The sequence below is a fragment of the Elephas maximus genome, chromosome 18 (genome assembly GCF_024166365.1).
Source record: "Elephas maximus indicus isolate mEleMax1 chromosome 18, mEleMax1 primary haplotype, whole genome shotgun sequence".
NCBI classification, from domain to species: domain Eukaryota; kingdom Metazoa; phylum Chordata; class Mammalia; order Proboscidea; family Elephantidae; genus Elephas; species Elephas maximus.
Genome location: NC_064836.1, coordinates 32,052,196 through 32,067,376, shown reverse-complemented (window position 1 = coordinate 32,067,376; position 15,181 = coordinate 32,052,196). Strand labels below are relative to the sequence as shown.

Genomic DNA, 15,181 nt, shown 5'->3' with positions numbered 1-15,181 from the left:
AGTATTGTTCCTTCCACATGTAATTACTAAACACTTGCTCTCTGTAACAGATTATAAAGATAAATAACATAAAATGCCAATTTTTAGAAATTTCCAGTATCATAGACATATACACAGATAATTGTGATATAATGTGGTATAATGCCTGTGCTTACAAATTGTTATTGAACCCTATAAACATCTCAGCTTCAAAGAAGTGGATCCTGAAGAATGAGTGGGTATTCACTCCCCTGGGAGTTGTGCAGATAATCCTCCAAACTGAGGACCCATCCTCGGAAAAGGTCTAAAGCTGGGAAGAGCTTGCGGGTATGTAAGAAATAGTGAGTTCTTCACCCTAACTGATGGAAGGATAATGGGGGTATAGAAAGGCTAGAGTCTGGGTGAACAAAGATGAAAATGCAGGTTATGGCTAGATGGTGAAGGGCTTTGATTAGAGGAGTTCTTATTTCATTAGGAGTCCCTGGGTGGACAAATGATTAAGCACTTGGCTGCTAAACCGAAGGCTGACAGCTTGAGTTTATCCAGAGGCACCTCCGCAAAAAGTCCTGGCAAAGTACTTCTGAAAGATGAGCCACTGAAAGCTGCGTGGAGCACAGTTTTATTCTGACACACGTGGGGTTGCCATCAGTTGGAATTGACTCAATGGCAAGTGAGTTTGGTTTTTTTTGGTTTTGGGTCTCGTTATGTGGACAATGGAGAGTCAATGGTAGTCTAAACTGAAGAAAAGGAGGCCTGAATGCTGACCAATCCTAAAATATAAGCAGACGGCAAAAAGGAAGTGCCAGGAAAAGAAATATCAGAGTGGGGAGGGTCAGCGAGTTAGAGAAGCCAGAGAAAGCGCCTAGTGAGGACAAGACACTGAGCAGCATACGTCCATCCTTCATCCTAAAACAAGCAGGTCCAATGATACATACTTCATTAAGGGCTCATCACCAGAGCTTCGTACTCCCTTTTCCATGAAATAGTCAGCTTTATTGATAGAACCTCTAACTGAATTCCTCTTTGTGAATCTGCTTTAGAAGCTTTTGTAGACCTTTACATAGCTACTGGATCTCTGGTGGCGCAGTGGTTAAGAGCCTGGCTGCTAACCAAAGAGGTCGGCAGTTTGAATCCACCATCCGCTCCTTGGAAACCCTATGGGGCAGTTCTACTCCGTCCTATAGGGTTGTTCTGAGTGGAATTGACTTGACAGCAATGGGAGTGGGTTACAGAGCTACTAATCAATTTGGAATTGTACTCCATGGTAATTTTCAAACTTTCTCTGCATTACGTAAGGAATAGAATTGTGGCCACAGTCTTAACAGAGTTGGATGAATGAAATGACATCTTTAATATTTTGGTTGGATTGCAGCATATATCAAGGTGATATTTATGTGAAAAATCTCCCTAAGTTTGATGATTGAAGGATCATTAGAAAGGATCAACTAACCATAAGAAATTTGAATTAGTTACACATGGCTTTCTGAAATTACTTTAGAGAACTCAATTAGCTTCGTATAAGAGATCATTTTTCAAGAACTACAGCTGGTGATTTTAATGCCTGTAGAACACTTTGGTTCCCTCCGTTCAAACCGGACTTTGCCAGGTGAAGTTTTATGCTGTGTGTCCCATACCTGTACTGTCTTCATACACCACAGTCACTGTCTTCCAGTTGTAATAGAGGACCAGGTCCAGGACCGCTCTGCTGATAGCCGCATAGTCTGGATGGAGGTTGATGTAAAACAAGTCCTTATTATCCACCGACGGGTGTTTCCAGCGGGTCTGTATGTGCGGAACTTCGAGAGCATTGCAGATAGATTGCACAGCACTGACGGAGGAACTATGAGAAGGACCAAAGAGAGCAGCCACACCAAGAGCCAGCTGGTCACACGCTGATGTCCAGGCACAAAGAGGGGATGGAGAGGGAGGAAGGGAAGAGGGAGGAGGAAGAGAGAACTGTGTGAATTTAATTTTTCCTTTCACATTTCTTCTTTCTAGTCACTATTGAAAACTTTCCTCCTACTCCCCATCTGTGTATTGAGGAAATATACTCACTCGGTCCAATTTCCAATATTCCTGATATGTTAAGCTACCGATGGATGAAAATGCAGAACTGATTAGCAATACAAGGCCAACTCGCTGCAAATAAAAACAAGTCACTGCTCTATAGGGTGGCTATGAGTCGAAATAGACTCAAAGGCAACAGGTTTGGTTTTTTGGGGGTTGGTCTTACTTCATAACTTGTAATCAGATGGAGTCTAAATCGCTTGCTTGGTGTGGTCTTACCTGGGTACATTCAGAGGTACTCCACATGCCATTTGCCAAATGAAAGTCATATGAATTAAGTTCTGTCATATGGCAGGGTGGCAATGAAGGTATTAATGGGGTCAAATAATTCAAGAAAAGGACCCTCTGGGTGATCGCAAAGTGGTTTAGCTCCTGTCTTCCCATAACTGGAAAAGGAGTTCCAGGTTATTGAAATACTGGGAATGAATGTTTGTAAGTGGTACTTATGCCCAGTTAAGCACAGAATGATGGAATAACATTGCTTAAAAGGGATCTTCGAAGACACTGGGCCAACCCACTCATGTCACGGACATTGGGATGAATCATGATCACTGGGCAGTGGCATGTATGAACCAGAGCCCAGGAACCCCATCTCAGTGTCTGCTATCTCTCTACCTCAGTATCAGCCAACACATAGCCTGACAAAACTAAGTTAATGTGTATTTAAAAATTAATATTTACATTATGCATTTTTTTCCTTATAGTAGTATATATACTCACTGAGGGAATTTAGCCTACTTAAAAGTATAAGAAAGAAGACAAAAAAAAAAATCAGTCTTGTAATTCTATCATCTTAGATACTACCTATTGATAATTGGTTGTTTCAATTTATTAAAAAAATTGGGATTACTATATAGATATAATGTGATAAACTGCCTTATTTAACACGAGAATATACCCTTTTTTCCAAATCGGTACAAATTCTTCAGAAATACATTTTTAGTGTCTGTAGAATAGCCTATTTCATGGCTATATCATTATTTATTTAACTATTCCTATGATATTGGACATTTAAGTTGCTCCTAATTTTTGGCTATTATAAATAATAACATAATTGTATTGTTAACATCATACTCATAGCAACCCTATAGGTCGGAATCGACTCGACGGCACGGGGTTTGGTTTTCTTGGTTTATTGTTAACATGTTTGTTCTTATATTTTTCTCTGAATCTTAGATTACTCTCTTAGAGCAGATTCTCAGGACATGAATTACCAGCTGTAATTAAACAGTGTTGATATTTGAGTTTCTTGACACATACTACCAAACTCCTTTCCAAAAAGGTTGGGACGCTTTCTCCTCTCAATCATGTAGAATAATGCCTACACATTTTATGCCGGCAGTCATTAAATAGAAGCTTAAACATATCTTCAAATTTATATTTCAGTACTATTTTAAAGAAATTCAGATCTGCTGGGAGATAATAATTGAATGTCAGAGTTAAATAATAGCTAAATTTATAAACAAAATTTTGTTAGTTTTTTTTTATAATAATGTCATTCTGTAAATAAAAGTAGAAAAAGTATATGGCGTTGTAAAAATTACTTGCCTTGATTTACAGAAAATAATTAACACATAATTTTTCAATATCCATAGTCTAGATATCTACGGGGTAGCAAACATTGACAGCCTTTACAAGGAACGCTTCCTGATTCAGTGCTGAGTGACCACATGACGTATGGCAACGTATAGTTTATCACATGAAGTACCTAGGGGTAAACTGTCCTGTTCCCTCAGAAGTTCATTTCCTAGGTGTGTTTTCATTGGTTGGCCAGAAACAAATGAGAGTTTGTGAACTGCTGTTTTATCTTGCTTAAGCGGTGTCTTGAGATTCCTGCTAGTATTTAGCCTTGGGATGCTAATATTACTTGACAGAAAATCAATCCTTTTGAATTCCATTTGCCAGCAAATTACCAGTTTTAAGAAGCTTTTGAGGTTTAATTTATAAGTATGGCAGATATTTCAGATCACAAGAAAGCTTTCAAATTTTATGTGGGTTGATGTATCACTGTTACATGTGATTGGCTTTCTCAGGTATTTGCTCCACAATGCGTGTGCGTGTGAGTGTGCATGTGCGTGCGTGTGCGTGCGTGTGTGTGCGTGCGTGTGTGTGCGTGCGTGTGTGTGCGTGTGTGTGTGGAGAGAGAAAGCAAGATCTAATCCACAGAGGTAATGTCTGCCAAGATGTAAACTTTAAAGTGCTGTGTAAACGTAAAGCTTTATTATTTGTTCATAGACAACTCTGAGCTGTATAGTATCTCCAACTCCATTCACCTTGAACAAGAAAATATTCTTATACTAAGTTCATGCCACGGGGGTGGGGAAAATCATCATACTTATTCACTTTCCATCTGTGCACCTAGGAAAAAGAGCATCACATTTGTTTGTAAAGAACACTAGGATTTTTGCATAAGGGTGTATTGAGCGAACACATCCTACAGTTAACTAGGTTAATTCTATATGGAAACAACCAGTATTCAGTTACTTGGAAATCAGCACAAATATGGCGTCCATGGTACGCCACTCAAAGGGGGTTTTTAATGAGCAAGTTATTCCTCAATGAGGTAAAGAGCCCCTCTTATTCGGTGGTGACAAGCAGCCTTTGTTTCCACACAAACGCCTACATATAGAGACTCGACAGAGCCCTTGTTAGCAGCTAAGCTTCAACTATATCGAATGTGACTGTTCTTCAAAGAGTCATTCTAGAAGTGTCTAGGAGACGTCTACACAAGCCCTACAATTCCAAATGAATCTTTCCATGCGAGAAGCCTTGCAGTCTACATATAAATTAAATTACTGTTTTAGGCACTTGTCTCCCGTTCAGAAGAAAAGGAAAAACAAATGCAGAGATTAGTCTCACAAGCTAAATCTTCATATTTCTCTGATCTTGAGGACAGGAGTGAAAAAAAAAAAAAAGTTTGAGAAGATGTTAGTTAAACTCAGTACTTTACGACCTGTTATAATTCAGGGCATGGATTATGTGTGTCAAGGGTATTTCCACATGCTGCATGGATATGACCTTCCACAAAGTTTTATTTGACGGCACTGTCCGATTTCATGGTGGTATCTCAGCTTCAGCAAGGAAAAACAGATCAAGCTTGACATTTTCCATTCACAGCTGAACCGGTTAATCATAGGGTCGAGGGCACTGAAGGGTAAGCTAATCAGAAAGGCCCAGAAAACAGTGCTGGGCAACATCCATTAGGTTAGTGCAGACTGTACCGGTCAGTGACTTTGAGGAGTGAAATTTCCTGCAATCTATTGGCGCCTAGATGTCTGCTTTGACAAAGGGCACATAGCGAAAAGGTGACTTGTAGACACATCCCACAAAGAAGCTTTTAAAAGTGTGAAAAAAGAGTTACCTCTCCGTGAGGCTTCAAAACTATCAAAAAGGTTAATTCTCTGGATGTCATAGGTTAACGTGGTGTTAGGCATCAGGGTCCGGTTTCTGTTGATGTTGGTGACTGCAAACTTGAAAGCTAATTCTTCAACATTAACAGGTTCATTTTCCACAGTTTCAAAAATCCCTCCTGCAGAACAAAAGAGATGCACAAAAAGCATTAGTTACGTTAGTCACATTTTTTTTTTTAATGAAAGAAAAATATTAACTATGCAAACTATAGACCCCAAACAATAAATATAGGAAAGGTCAGAGCAGATCCCAAAGCTGGTGTTCAAAGTGAAGTTTCTCCATGGGGGTCACCTTAAATAGATTCAGCTGCATACGTATGCTGAAGGTTTCAAATCCAATGCTGGATTGTATAAACCTTTCAGAGGGCAAGTATATTCTGAATACTGAGTACCAGGTAAAGTGCAACTGATAAAACAATGGAGAGAGATTTCAGTTTGGACATGAATCACACTGTGCTTGACTTGAACATTATTTGAGCTGTATCCAGGTAACCCATTGCTGTTGAGTCAATTCTGACTTACAGCGACCCTATAGGACAGAATGGAACAGCCCCATAGAGTTTCCAAGGCTGTAATCTTTATGGAAGCAGACTGTCATATGTTTCTCCCATGGAGTGACTGGTGGAAGAGAACCGTCAAGCTTTTGATTAGCAGCCAATGGCTTAACCATTGCACCACCAGGACTCCATATCCTGGTAGAACCATCCTTTATTAGAATGAAGAACTTTCTATTCAGAAGCAGACAGTCTAGACTCTGGAGGAATCACACAGAGGGTTGCTTGAGGATGAGATGGGACATAGAGATACTTAGATTTTCCAGGATGAAAACATCTCTTGTGTATTTTGTGACTCAGAAATCTGGGGCCATATTCCAGTACTTTCCAAAGTGCATGGGCAGGCTCAAAGAACTTTTTTTGTTTTTGTTTTTCGTCCTGCCCCAAAGCAAACTTGCAGCCTCTTTCTGGAGAAATGATTTCTCTCCACTGAGCAAGAACACGTGCCCTTGTGCTTAAAGCATTCCTCACAGAACTCAGCTCTGACTTTGCCTGAGACATTCACAACTGATAGAAACAATTCAAACACTGTGAACTGCACAATCTAGACGTTCGTCAAGAGCTGCCGTGGGATTATCAATACACACGGGACTTAGAGCAGAAGCTCTCTTAACTGGCTTCCACTTAACTTACTCTTTGCTTGACCGATATTCCTCATTCCCTTTGAAAAAACTTACTCGCTGAACCCCCTGAATATCTGTAACTAGCAGGCTGCTCTTCACCTACTCTCGCCCTTGAGCTATTCCTTACTGAAGGCCAGTTGTAGTTTTGTTTTTTTCTCCAAACTTGTCTATGCCAGATTGCTTTGCAAGTGCTTTAAGTTCTCTACCCAATCAGAAAGAAGAATATAGAGGAAGAAAAATCTGAGACTGAAAATCAAAAAATACAAATGACGCATCTCTAGGAACATTCTATTTTCTTAGAACTACAGTTGACAGACTCTTATTAAAAGAAATAACCTTGATTCTACCTTGAAATTTTTAAATAAACAAATAGGCATCTATAATTTTTAAGTTATATGTGTATATATAACTTGTACATATTCATACATATATACATATAGAAAAAAAAAACCTTGTCAAGTTGATTTCGACTCATAGTGACACTATAGGCCAGAGTAGAACTGCTCTATAGGGTTTCCAAGGAGCCCCTGTGGATTTGAACTGTTGACCTTTTGGTTAACAGCTGTAGCACTTAACCACTACACCACCAGCGTTTCCATACACACATATATAAAACTTAAAAATTATTTTAAAGTTACAAAAAAAAATTTTTTTTATATATAAAGCTTAAAAATTATTTTTAAGTTATATATATACATATATCAAAACCAAAAAAACCAAACCCACTGCCGTCGAGTCGATTCCGACTCATAGCGATCTTACAGGACAGAGTAAAACTGCCCCACAGAGTTTCCAAGGAGCACCTGGTGGATTCGAACTGCTTACCTCTTGGTTAGCAGCCATAGCACTTAACCAGTATGCCACCAGGGTTTCCTATACATATATATAACTTAAAAATTATTTTAAAGTTACGTATATAAATATATATAAAACTTAAAACTATACATATATATTTGTTGTGGCTATTGTGATTTCTTGCTAAGCTGGTTTTCTTTATTAAATTATCAAGTACTCTGCCAGATAGCAAAATCTAAGAATCGTATTGAACTGTTTTAGCTTCTTTTGGAAATGTTTCTGGTTTTTATGGGCTGCTTATATAAGAGACGTTTATTTCTAGATCATTCCCTTGTCTTTTGAGAAACCGTAACTGAAAACATTTCCAACTATGTGACTAGATTAACCTGTAATTCTTTATATAAGAATCCATATTGGAAATTTATTCCGAAATTAGCATTGGTACAAATTTTGCTCTTCAAGTGAATTTGTGGTTTTCTTTTATCAGAACAATAGTTAGCCCAGGCTCTTGGGGATGGACTTTCGGTCTCTCTCAGAACTGTTCGTGGAGGCTCAGCAGCAAGTAAGAAGCTCATAGACTCCTGATCAGCAGAGAAGCCAGAGGTGAGGTGGGTTTACTGCCACAATCAAGTTGACCCACAATTGATTTAAGGTCAGAGAGCTGTTTGTGACAGGACTTCCACAGTAATTATTAGCAATTATTTGTTCACTTGTCTATGTCCAAACCATGTGGTGAGAACCCTCAAGCTAAGTGACTGGTCTTATTTAGAATCACCATCTTAAGACATTCACGTTGCAACTGGAGAAAAATTCAACCATTGGCCTAGACATGAGCACCATTAATCTGAATGATGTCAGTGGTTGGAGCAAAAGAGCACCTGGGTAGAAGTTCTGAATTTTGGACCTTGGTCCACCTACTGCCTTTTGAAGTGGATTTTTATGTCTCAGAAAGAAAAGTTAGTATGAAAAAGCTCTTCCATGTATATTTCATTTAAACCTCATCACCTTCAAGGTCCAAAAACCCTTTGCTGTTGAGTTGATTCTGACTCATAGCGATCCTTTAGGACAGAGTAGAACGGCCCCCATAGGGTTTCCAAGGCTGTAATCTTCATGGAGGGGCCCTGGTAGTACAGTGGTTAAGCACTACAGCTGCTAACCAAAAGATCAGCAGTTCGAATCTAACAGCTGCTCCTTAGATGCCCATGGGGCAGTTCAACTATATCCTACATGGTTTCTATGAGTCAGAGTCGACTCAAAGGCAACAGGTAATCTTCATGGAAGCAGACTAACATATCTTTCTCCCGAGGACCAGCTGGTAGGTTCAAACCACCGACCTTTTGGTTAGCAGCCAAGCTCTTAACCAGTGCACCACCAGCACTCCTTCACTTTGAAGGTAGAAGGTATTATTCATGTTTTCTTAAATGAAAAAGATGAAGAGGAAGATTACATATTTTACCCAGCCTCTTCCAAGTCACAAAGATTTGTCTGTGACAAAGTAGGAATTCAAAATCAAATTTGCCTGATTCCCCAGCTTAGGTTTTTGAACTTCATCAAGTTATTTCTGATGTCCTTCATCTCTAAATGTGGGTGATAACACTGCCTCGCTTACCTCAGAGGATTGTTCTTTAAAGTAAATGAGACAATGCAGTGAAAACGCCCTGAAAACTCCATCGTTCCCCCCAGACATTGGTTGGCATCTTTATCACACATGGATAAGGAGGACAAGAAGAGGAATTTGCACCAATCATAGGTCTGCTGGTTTACCTCCAAATTGCTTCTTCGGCATAGAGTTACCTTCTACATAAAGCTGACAGTGCCTGGGTTTCAGTGAATTATAATTTTTATTATCGTGTGTTTAGGGAGTGTGCATGTGAAATCTGTTTTGTCATTTTGAGTGCAATTTTCTTTCATTCCTTCACCACCCAGCATTATAAATGGTGTCATGAGCTGAATATCCCATCACACTCCCTTCTCTCCTCAGAGAGGGCTGTCAGTAAATATCAAAAACCTACAGGGTTGTGAGGTACAGACAGTCCTCAACTTAAAACTCATTCAAGTTATGATGAACAGCACTTACGCCCATCTGTTTTGTTTTTTTTCCTTTGTTACATCTTACCATTAGTAATATGTACTATGTACAATGTTGTAGGGTGTAATTTGCTGATGTTATCATTCTCAGGAGTTCACTTGCAAATGTTCAAAGATTGGATTTATAAAGATACTGATAATAAAAGGCAACAATGAAAACTAAAAAAAATAAAAAGATATATTTGACTCACATCGGAACCAACTTATGGCAGAGTTGTTGGAATGGAACACCATCATAAATTAGGACTACCAGTATATAGTGGGTTGGAGAGCCACCAAGAAAAGCAAGATGGTAAAATTTGGTAGAAACAGAAGAACGTTATTAATAGGAGCCAGACCAATACTTTACACCAGGGCAGAGAATTTAAGCATCACTAATTTCCTTCCTCTTCTTCCTTCTCATGATTTCAGACTTGTCAAAACTGGAATGAGGAGTCTCTGATGGAGGAATGGAAGGATGCACCCAGGGGTGCTAACTAGATTTTTTTTGAGATTTGTGGGTTTGTGAAGGAGACATTTCAAGCCTTTGGAGCTCTCCACCTAGTCAACTTCTGGTCTCAGCCATTTAGATGTCTGGGTCATATGGGTTCATGAGGAGGGATCTCTGACTTGTTCTTTCCTCTTCCTTCCCTTCTTTTGTCCATTCCTTCTCTCTCCCTTTTCTTTTAAGGTCAATGCACCTCTATCTCTCTTTTACTCTCTCTCTCTTTCTTTCACTTCAGCTAAGCTAAGCATGACTTCTCATAATTCTAGCAGCTATATATATATATATTTATATATAGACACAGTGGCAGCAATAATGGGCTCAAACATAGCAATGATTGTGAGGATGCCACAGGACTTGGCAACATTTCATTCCATTGTTCCTAAGGTGTCTATGATTTAGAGCTGACTCAAAGGCACCTAACAACAACAAAATATGGAAGGTTCGGAATCCCTGGGTGATACAAATGTAATACGCTCAGCTGCTAACCAAAAGTTGGAGGTTCCAGTCCACACAGAAGTGCCTTAGAAGAAAAGCATGGCAGTCTGTCGTTGTTAGCTGCCCTCGAGTCAGTTCCAACTGACTGACCTCGTGTAAAACAGAATGGAACACTGCATGGTCCCGTGCCATTCTCATAATCGTTGCTGTGCTTGAGCCCATTGTTGTAGTCACTGTGCTACTCCATTTCATTGAGAGTCTTCCTGTTTTTCTACCTTACCAAGCATGATGTCCTTCTCCAGGGACTGTGCCTCCTGATAACACATCCATCCTTGCTTCCAAGGAGCACTCAGGTTGTACTTCTTCGAAGACAGATTTGTTCTTTCTTCTGAAGTCCAGAGTATATTAATATTCTTTGCCAAGACCATAATTCAAAGGTGTCAATTCTTCTTTGGTCTTCCTCATTTATTGTCCAGCTTTCGCATGCATATGAAGTGATTGAAAATACCATGGCTTGGGTTGGGCACACCTTAGTCCTCAAAGTGGCATATTTGCTTTTTACAGTTTAAAGAGGCCTTGTGCACTATAATTGCCCAATGCAATACGTTGTTTGATTTCTTACTGTTGTTTTCATGGGCGTTGATTGTGGATCCAGGTAAAATGAAATCCTTGACAACTTCAATCTTTTCTTCACTTACAATGATGCTGTTTATTGATCCAGTTGTGAGGATTGTTGCTTTCTTTATGTTGAGGTATAATCCATACTGAAGGCTGTAGTCTGATCATCACTAAATAGCTTCAAGTCTTCTTCCCTTTCAGCAAGCAAGTTTGTATCTTCTATAAGTAGTAGGTTGTAATGAGTCTTCCTCCAATCCTGATGCCCCGTTCTTCTTCATATTTTCCAGCTTCTCAGATTATTTGGTCAGCATACAGAGTGAATAAATATGGTGAAAGGATGCAACTTTGATGCACACCTTCCCTGATTTTAAACCATGCAGTACCCCTGTGTTCTGTTCGAATGACTGCCTCTTGGTCTATGTACAGGTTCCTCATGAGGACAAGTAAGTGTTCTGGAGTTCCCAGTCTTTGCATAATTTGTTATGATCCACACAGTCAAATACCTTTGCAAAGCCAATAAACACAAGTAAACATCTACCTGGTATTCTCTGCTTTCAGCCAAGATCCATTTGACATCAGCAATGATGTCCCTTGTTCAATGTCCTGTTCTGAATCCAGCTTGACTTTCTGGCAGTTTTCTGTTGATGTACTGCTATAACCATTTATAAATTATTTTCTGTGAAATTTACTTGTGTGTGATGTTAATGATATTATTCAATAATTTTCATATTCAGTTGGATCACCTTTCTTGGGAATAGGTGTAAATATGGATCTCTTCCAGTTAGTTGGCCAGGAAGCTGTCTTCCAAATTTCTACTTCTGAAAAATCAGCCAATGAAACCTTATGGAGCACAGTTCTACCCTAACACATGTGGGGTCATCAGGAGTTGGAATTGGCTCTATGGCAACTGTTTTTTTTTTTTTTTAATGGAGGGTATAGGAAGAGTGAAACTAAGAAACTAGCTGAGGCTCAAGTGAGGGAGGTAAAGCAGTCCCTCCTCTTTTACTAAATCACCCAAACCAGGTCAGTGGTGAGGGAAGAAGGCAGGAATCTGATAGTTCAAGATGGAAAAACAAGCCTTTTCTTTCTCCCGTGACTCTTGGGAAGTGGAGCATGGCAGATGATGTGCGTGAGGGCGCAATACCTCAAAATCAGCTTGCTGGGCTTTCTGTGTTCACTCTCCTGACTTAACAGTCACACCTCGTTTGTAACTGAAATATCAGAAGCATTGTTAAACTGCTTTTTATCTTTTCCATTATGCCAATCAGGTTGAATGAGTACAGCTGACACACCAGATCTTATAGAGTGGATATGGTTGGACAGTCCCTACCTTATCACCATTAGGGGGTTTAAGAAAGGATTCGTGGCACAGTGGTTTAAGTGTTTGGCTGCTAACTAAAAGGTTGGCAGTTCAAATCCACCAGCTGCTCCTGGGAAAGCCTATGGGGCAGTTCTACTCTGGCCTATAGGGTTGGTATGAGTTGGAATCGACTCAAGGGCAATGGGTTTGTTTTGGTTTTTGGTTAGAGGAGGTTGTTAACGTCCACCTCCCCAGCCTTGCCCCCATCTCCCCTCTGTTTGCCAATGATGTCATAGCATACTGTGATTTGGACATACTGTCCAAGCAGAAGGAATCAGAAAGCAGAAGAAACTGAAGGTTTTTGTGAGACAGACTTTAACTTCTTATATGAATGTGTATGTCATTTAAAATGTTACGGGTAAAATCATACTTTTTGTAACACCAGAATAGGTATGAGTTGTGAAAAATGAATGGTTTTTCTTTTCTTAACAAATGTGTGTGCTTAAGTTTTGTTTACCAGGGCACAAAATTTTTTTGTTTTGATTTTTCCCAATATACTTTGCTGGGAAGGCTAGAGGTTGGTACAAAATAAGGCTGATGCTAAGAGGCTCTGTCTTTTATGTTCATCATCCCCTTTCTCTGAGGAAAGGTGCCCCCTGGAGTTGCTAAATGAAGGATATAGAACAGTAAAATGTGTGCCCACATCCTGGAGTGGTTTTAAACTCAAAGCAATGTGTGGTTTTTGTGTTCTTTTTTTGTACATCAACTTCTTTTTTTCCCCCAAGCACCTTGAAGCTGAAAATGGATAATTTTAATGAAAATCATATCTATGTAAGTAATATCCTCTTCCAACAAGGTTCAGACTTTATGGCACAGGAAATTAAGATAAGCAGCAAGGAACTCATTTGAAATCTCAGTACGCAGTTAGGTAGCACAGTTCCATTACCATGGTGGTATTTCTCTCTCTGTTGGGTAGAAACCTGAGCAATGAGGTCAAACTAGGACATAGGGCAATTGTGTTTTTTGACCGCATGGGCACAAATGGAAAGCACAGATGGAGACATCATGTTTGTGTAGTAAGTTGCTTTCAATGGGAGGTCAAATGAGAGTCTGTGATTTGTGCGTAATTCTACTTTGACTTCCAAGAGAATTGTTTATAATCACAAACTCCACTACGACATGATTACTGTAGGCATAGGGTAGAACTTAGAGAAGGTTAGGACCGAATGCTGTGTCTTTGCTAACATAACTGAAGTAAATCCAAAGCAATGCTTTCCAACGTCTCCTAGTCGTCATCCTATAGGTACAGAATCCAATACCCATGGAGGGACCCCGGCAACCTGTATGTGTAAAGGACCCAGTCTGGCTCTGAGTCCCATTGATTGATTTTTTTTTTTTTTTAATTTTATGGGGCTACTTAATCTGCTTCCAAATCACTGTCTTCATTCAAAGGCCTTTTCCACTGATCTCATAGCTTTACAACTCAGTATAATTCAGTTCAACAAGCATCCCTCAGTTATCATTGCATGGGGCATACGTTCTAGGGCTGGGGGTACCTATGTGCTTTTCTAGAAGAAAGCTGCCAGAAGAGCACTGGAAAGTCTCTAGCTTTCTATGGAACAGGAGGTGTCCCAATCAAGGTCAGTACAAGTATAATGTGTTGGATGGAAATTGAGGCCTTGTCATAGGCATATATCGTAAAAAGAAGCAGGTGGACTGTTGCCTAGTGACTCCACACCAGCCACCTCTTGATGAGGCCTGAGCCTGAGTGATGGATGGGAGGTATGAAAATTATCCCCTTCCTCCCAAAGCTAATTTAAGGAAAAAAAAAACAAAAAAAAAACTCCATTGTGACAGCTGGTGGGGTAAAAGCTGGGAAACCAGTTCATTTGATGATGAGAAAACACACAGGAAAATAAGAGTCAATCTGTTCCTGTAAAAAAAAAATATTATTCTGACTCAACTTACCTTATAACAGCAAATATATTCAATAATAAACATTCTAAAATGCAATAACATTATACCTCACACACAGATTTTCTGTTTTTTAATTTTTATTTCAACTAGTGGTTGCATTTGCCATGTCCTTAACTCTGTTGAAGAATTCATTCATCCATTGAATCATTTGCCCACTCATTTATTTATCGATGGCCTAGCCTACAATGGGCCAGACATTGTACTAGGCACTGGAGATACAGTGATGAGCAAAACAGACAAGGATCTCTGCCCCTTAGCACTTACGCTCTAGAAGTAGGGGTGTTCAGCAAGGTAGAAGGAACTAACAGGCTGAGAGAACAGGGAAGACCTCGCTGATGGGTTGACTTTTGAGTAAAAACCTGAAGGAAGTGAGGAAACCACACTGAAAATATTGATGGGAAACCATTCCAGACAGAGGAAACCAAAATTTTCTAAGGTAGGAGATGCCTGGTGTTATTTTTGAGGAATAAGGAGGCTGCAGATGGGTGTTATGGATTGAATTGTGTCCCCCCAAAATGTGTGTCAACTTGGCTAGGCCGCAAGTCCCAGTATTGTGTGATTGTCCACCATTTTGTCATTTGATGTGATTTTCCTATGTGTTGTAAATCCTACCTTTATGATTTTAATGAAGCAGAATTAAAGGCAGTTATATTAATGAAGTAGGACTCAATCTACAAGATTAGGTTGTATCTTGAGTCAGTCTCTTTTGGGATATAAAAGAGAGGAGTAAGCAGAGAGGAGAGGGGCCTCATTACCAGCAAGCAAGAAGAGCCAGGAGCGCAGTGCATACTTTGGACCAGGGATCCTTGTGCTGAGAAGCTTCTGGACCAGGAGATGATTGATGACAA

The 15,181-nt window shown here is 39.7% G+C and overlaps 1 protein-coding gene across 9 annotated transcripts in view; it reads right to left on the bottom strand.

Moving 5' to 3' along the window:
- The window catches only part of GRIK1 (glutamate ionotropic receptor kainate type subunit 1), a 473,079-nt gene that overhangs the window by 174,636 nt on the left and 283,262 nt on the right, over nucleotides 1-15,181 (bottom strand). For 6 of the 9 annotated variants that reach the window (XM_049858058.1, XM_049858060.1, XM_049858059.1 and 3 more), the window contains exons 2-3: nucleotides 5,408-5,575; nucleotides 1,614-1,871 (exon numbers count right to left, since the gene is read on the bottom strand). The exons of 1 other annotated variant lie outside the window; for it this stretch is intronic. In XM_049858058.1, the coding sequence (XP_049714015.1) occupies nucleotides 1,614-1,871; nucleotides 5,408-5,575 (426 nt within the window). The remainder of the gene's footprint in view (nucleotides 1-1,613; nucleotides 1,872-5,407; nucleotides 5,576-15,181) is intronic. 2 more of the 9 variants (XM_049858065.1, XM_049858063.1) reach the window with 1 other exon arrangement.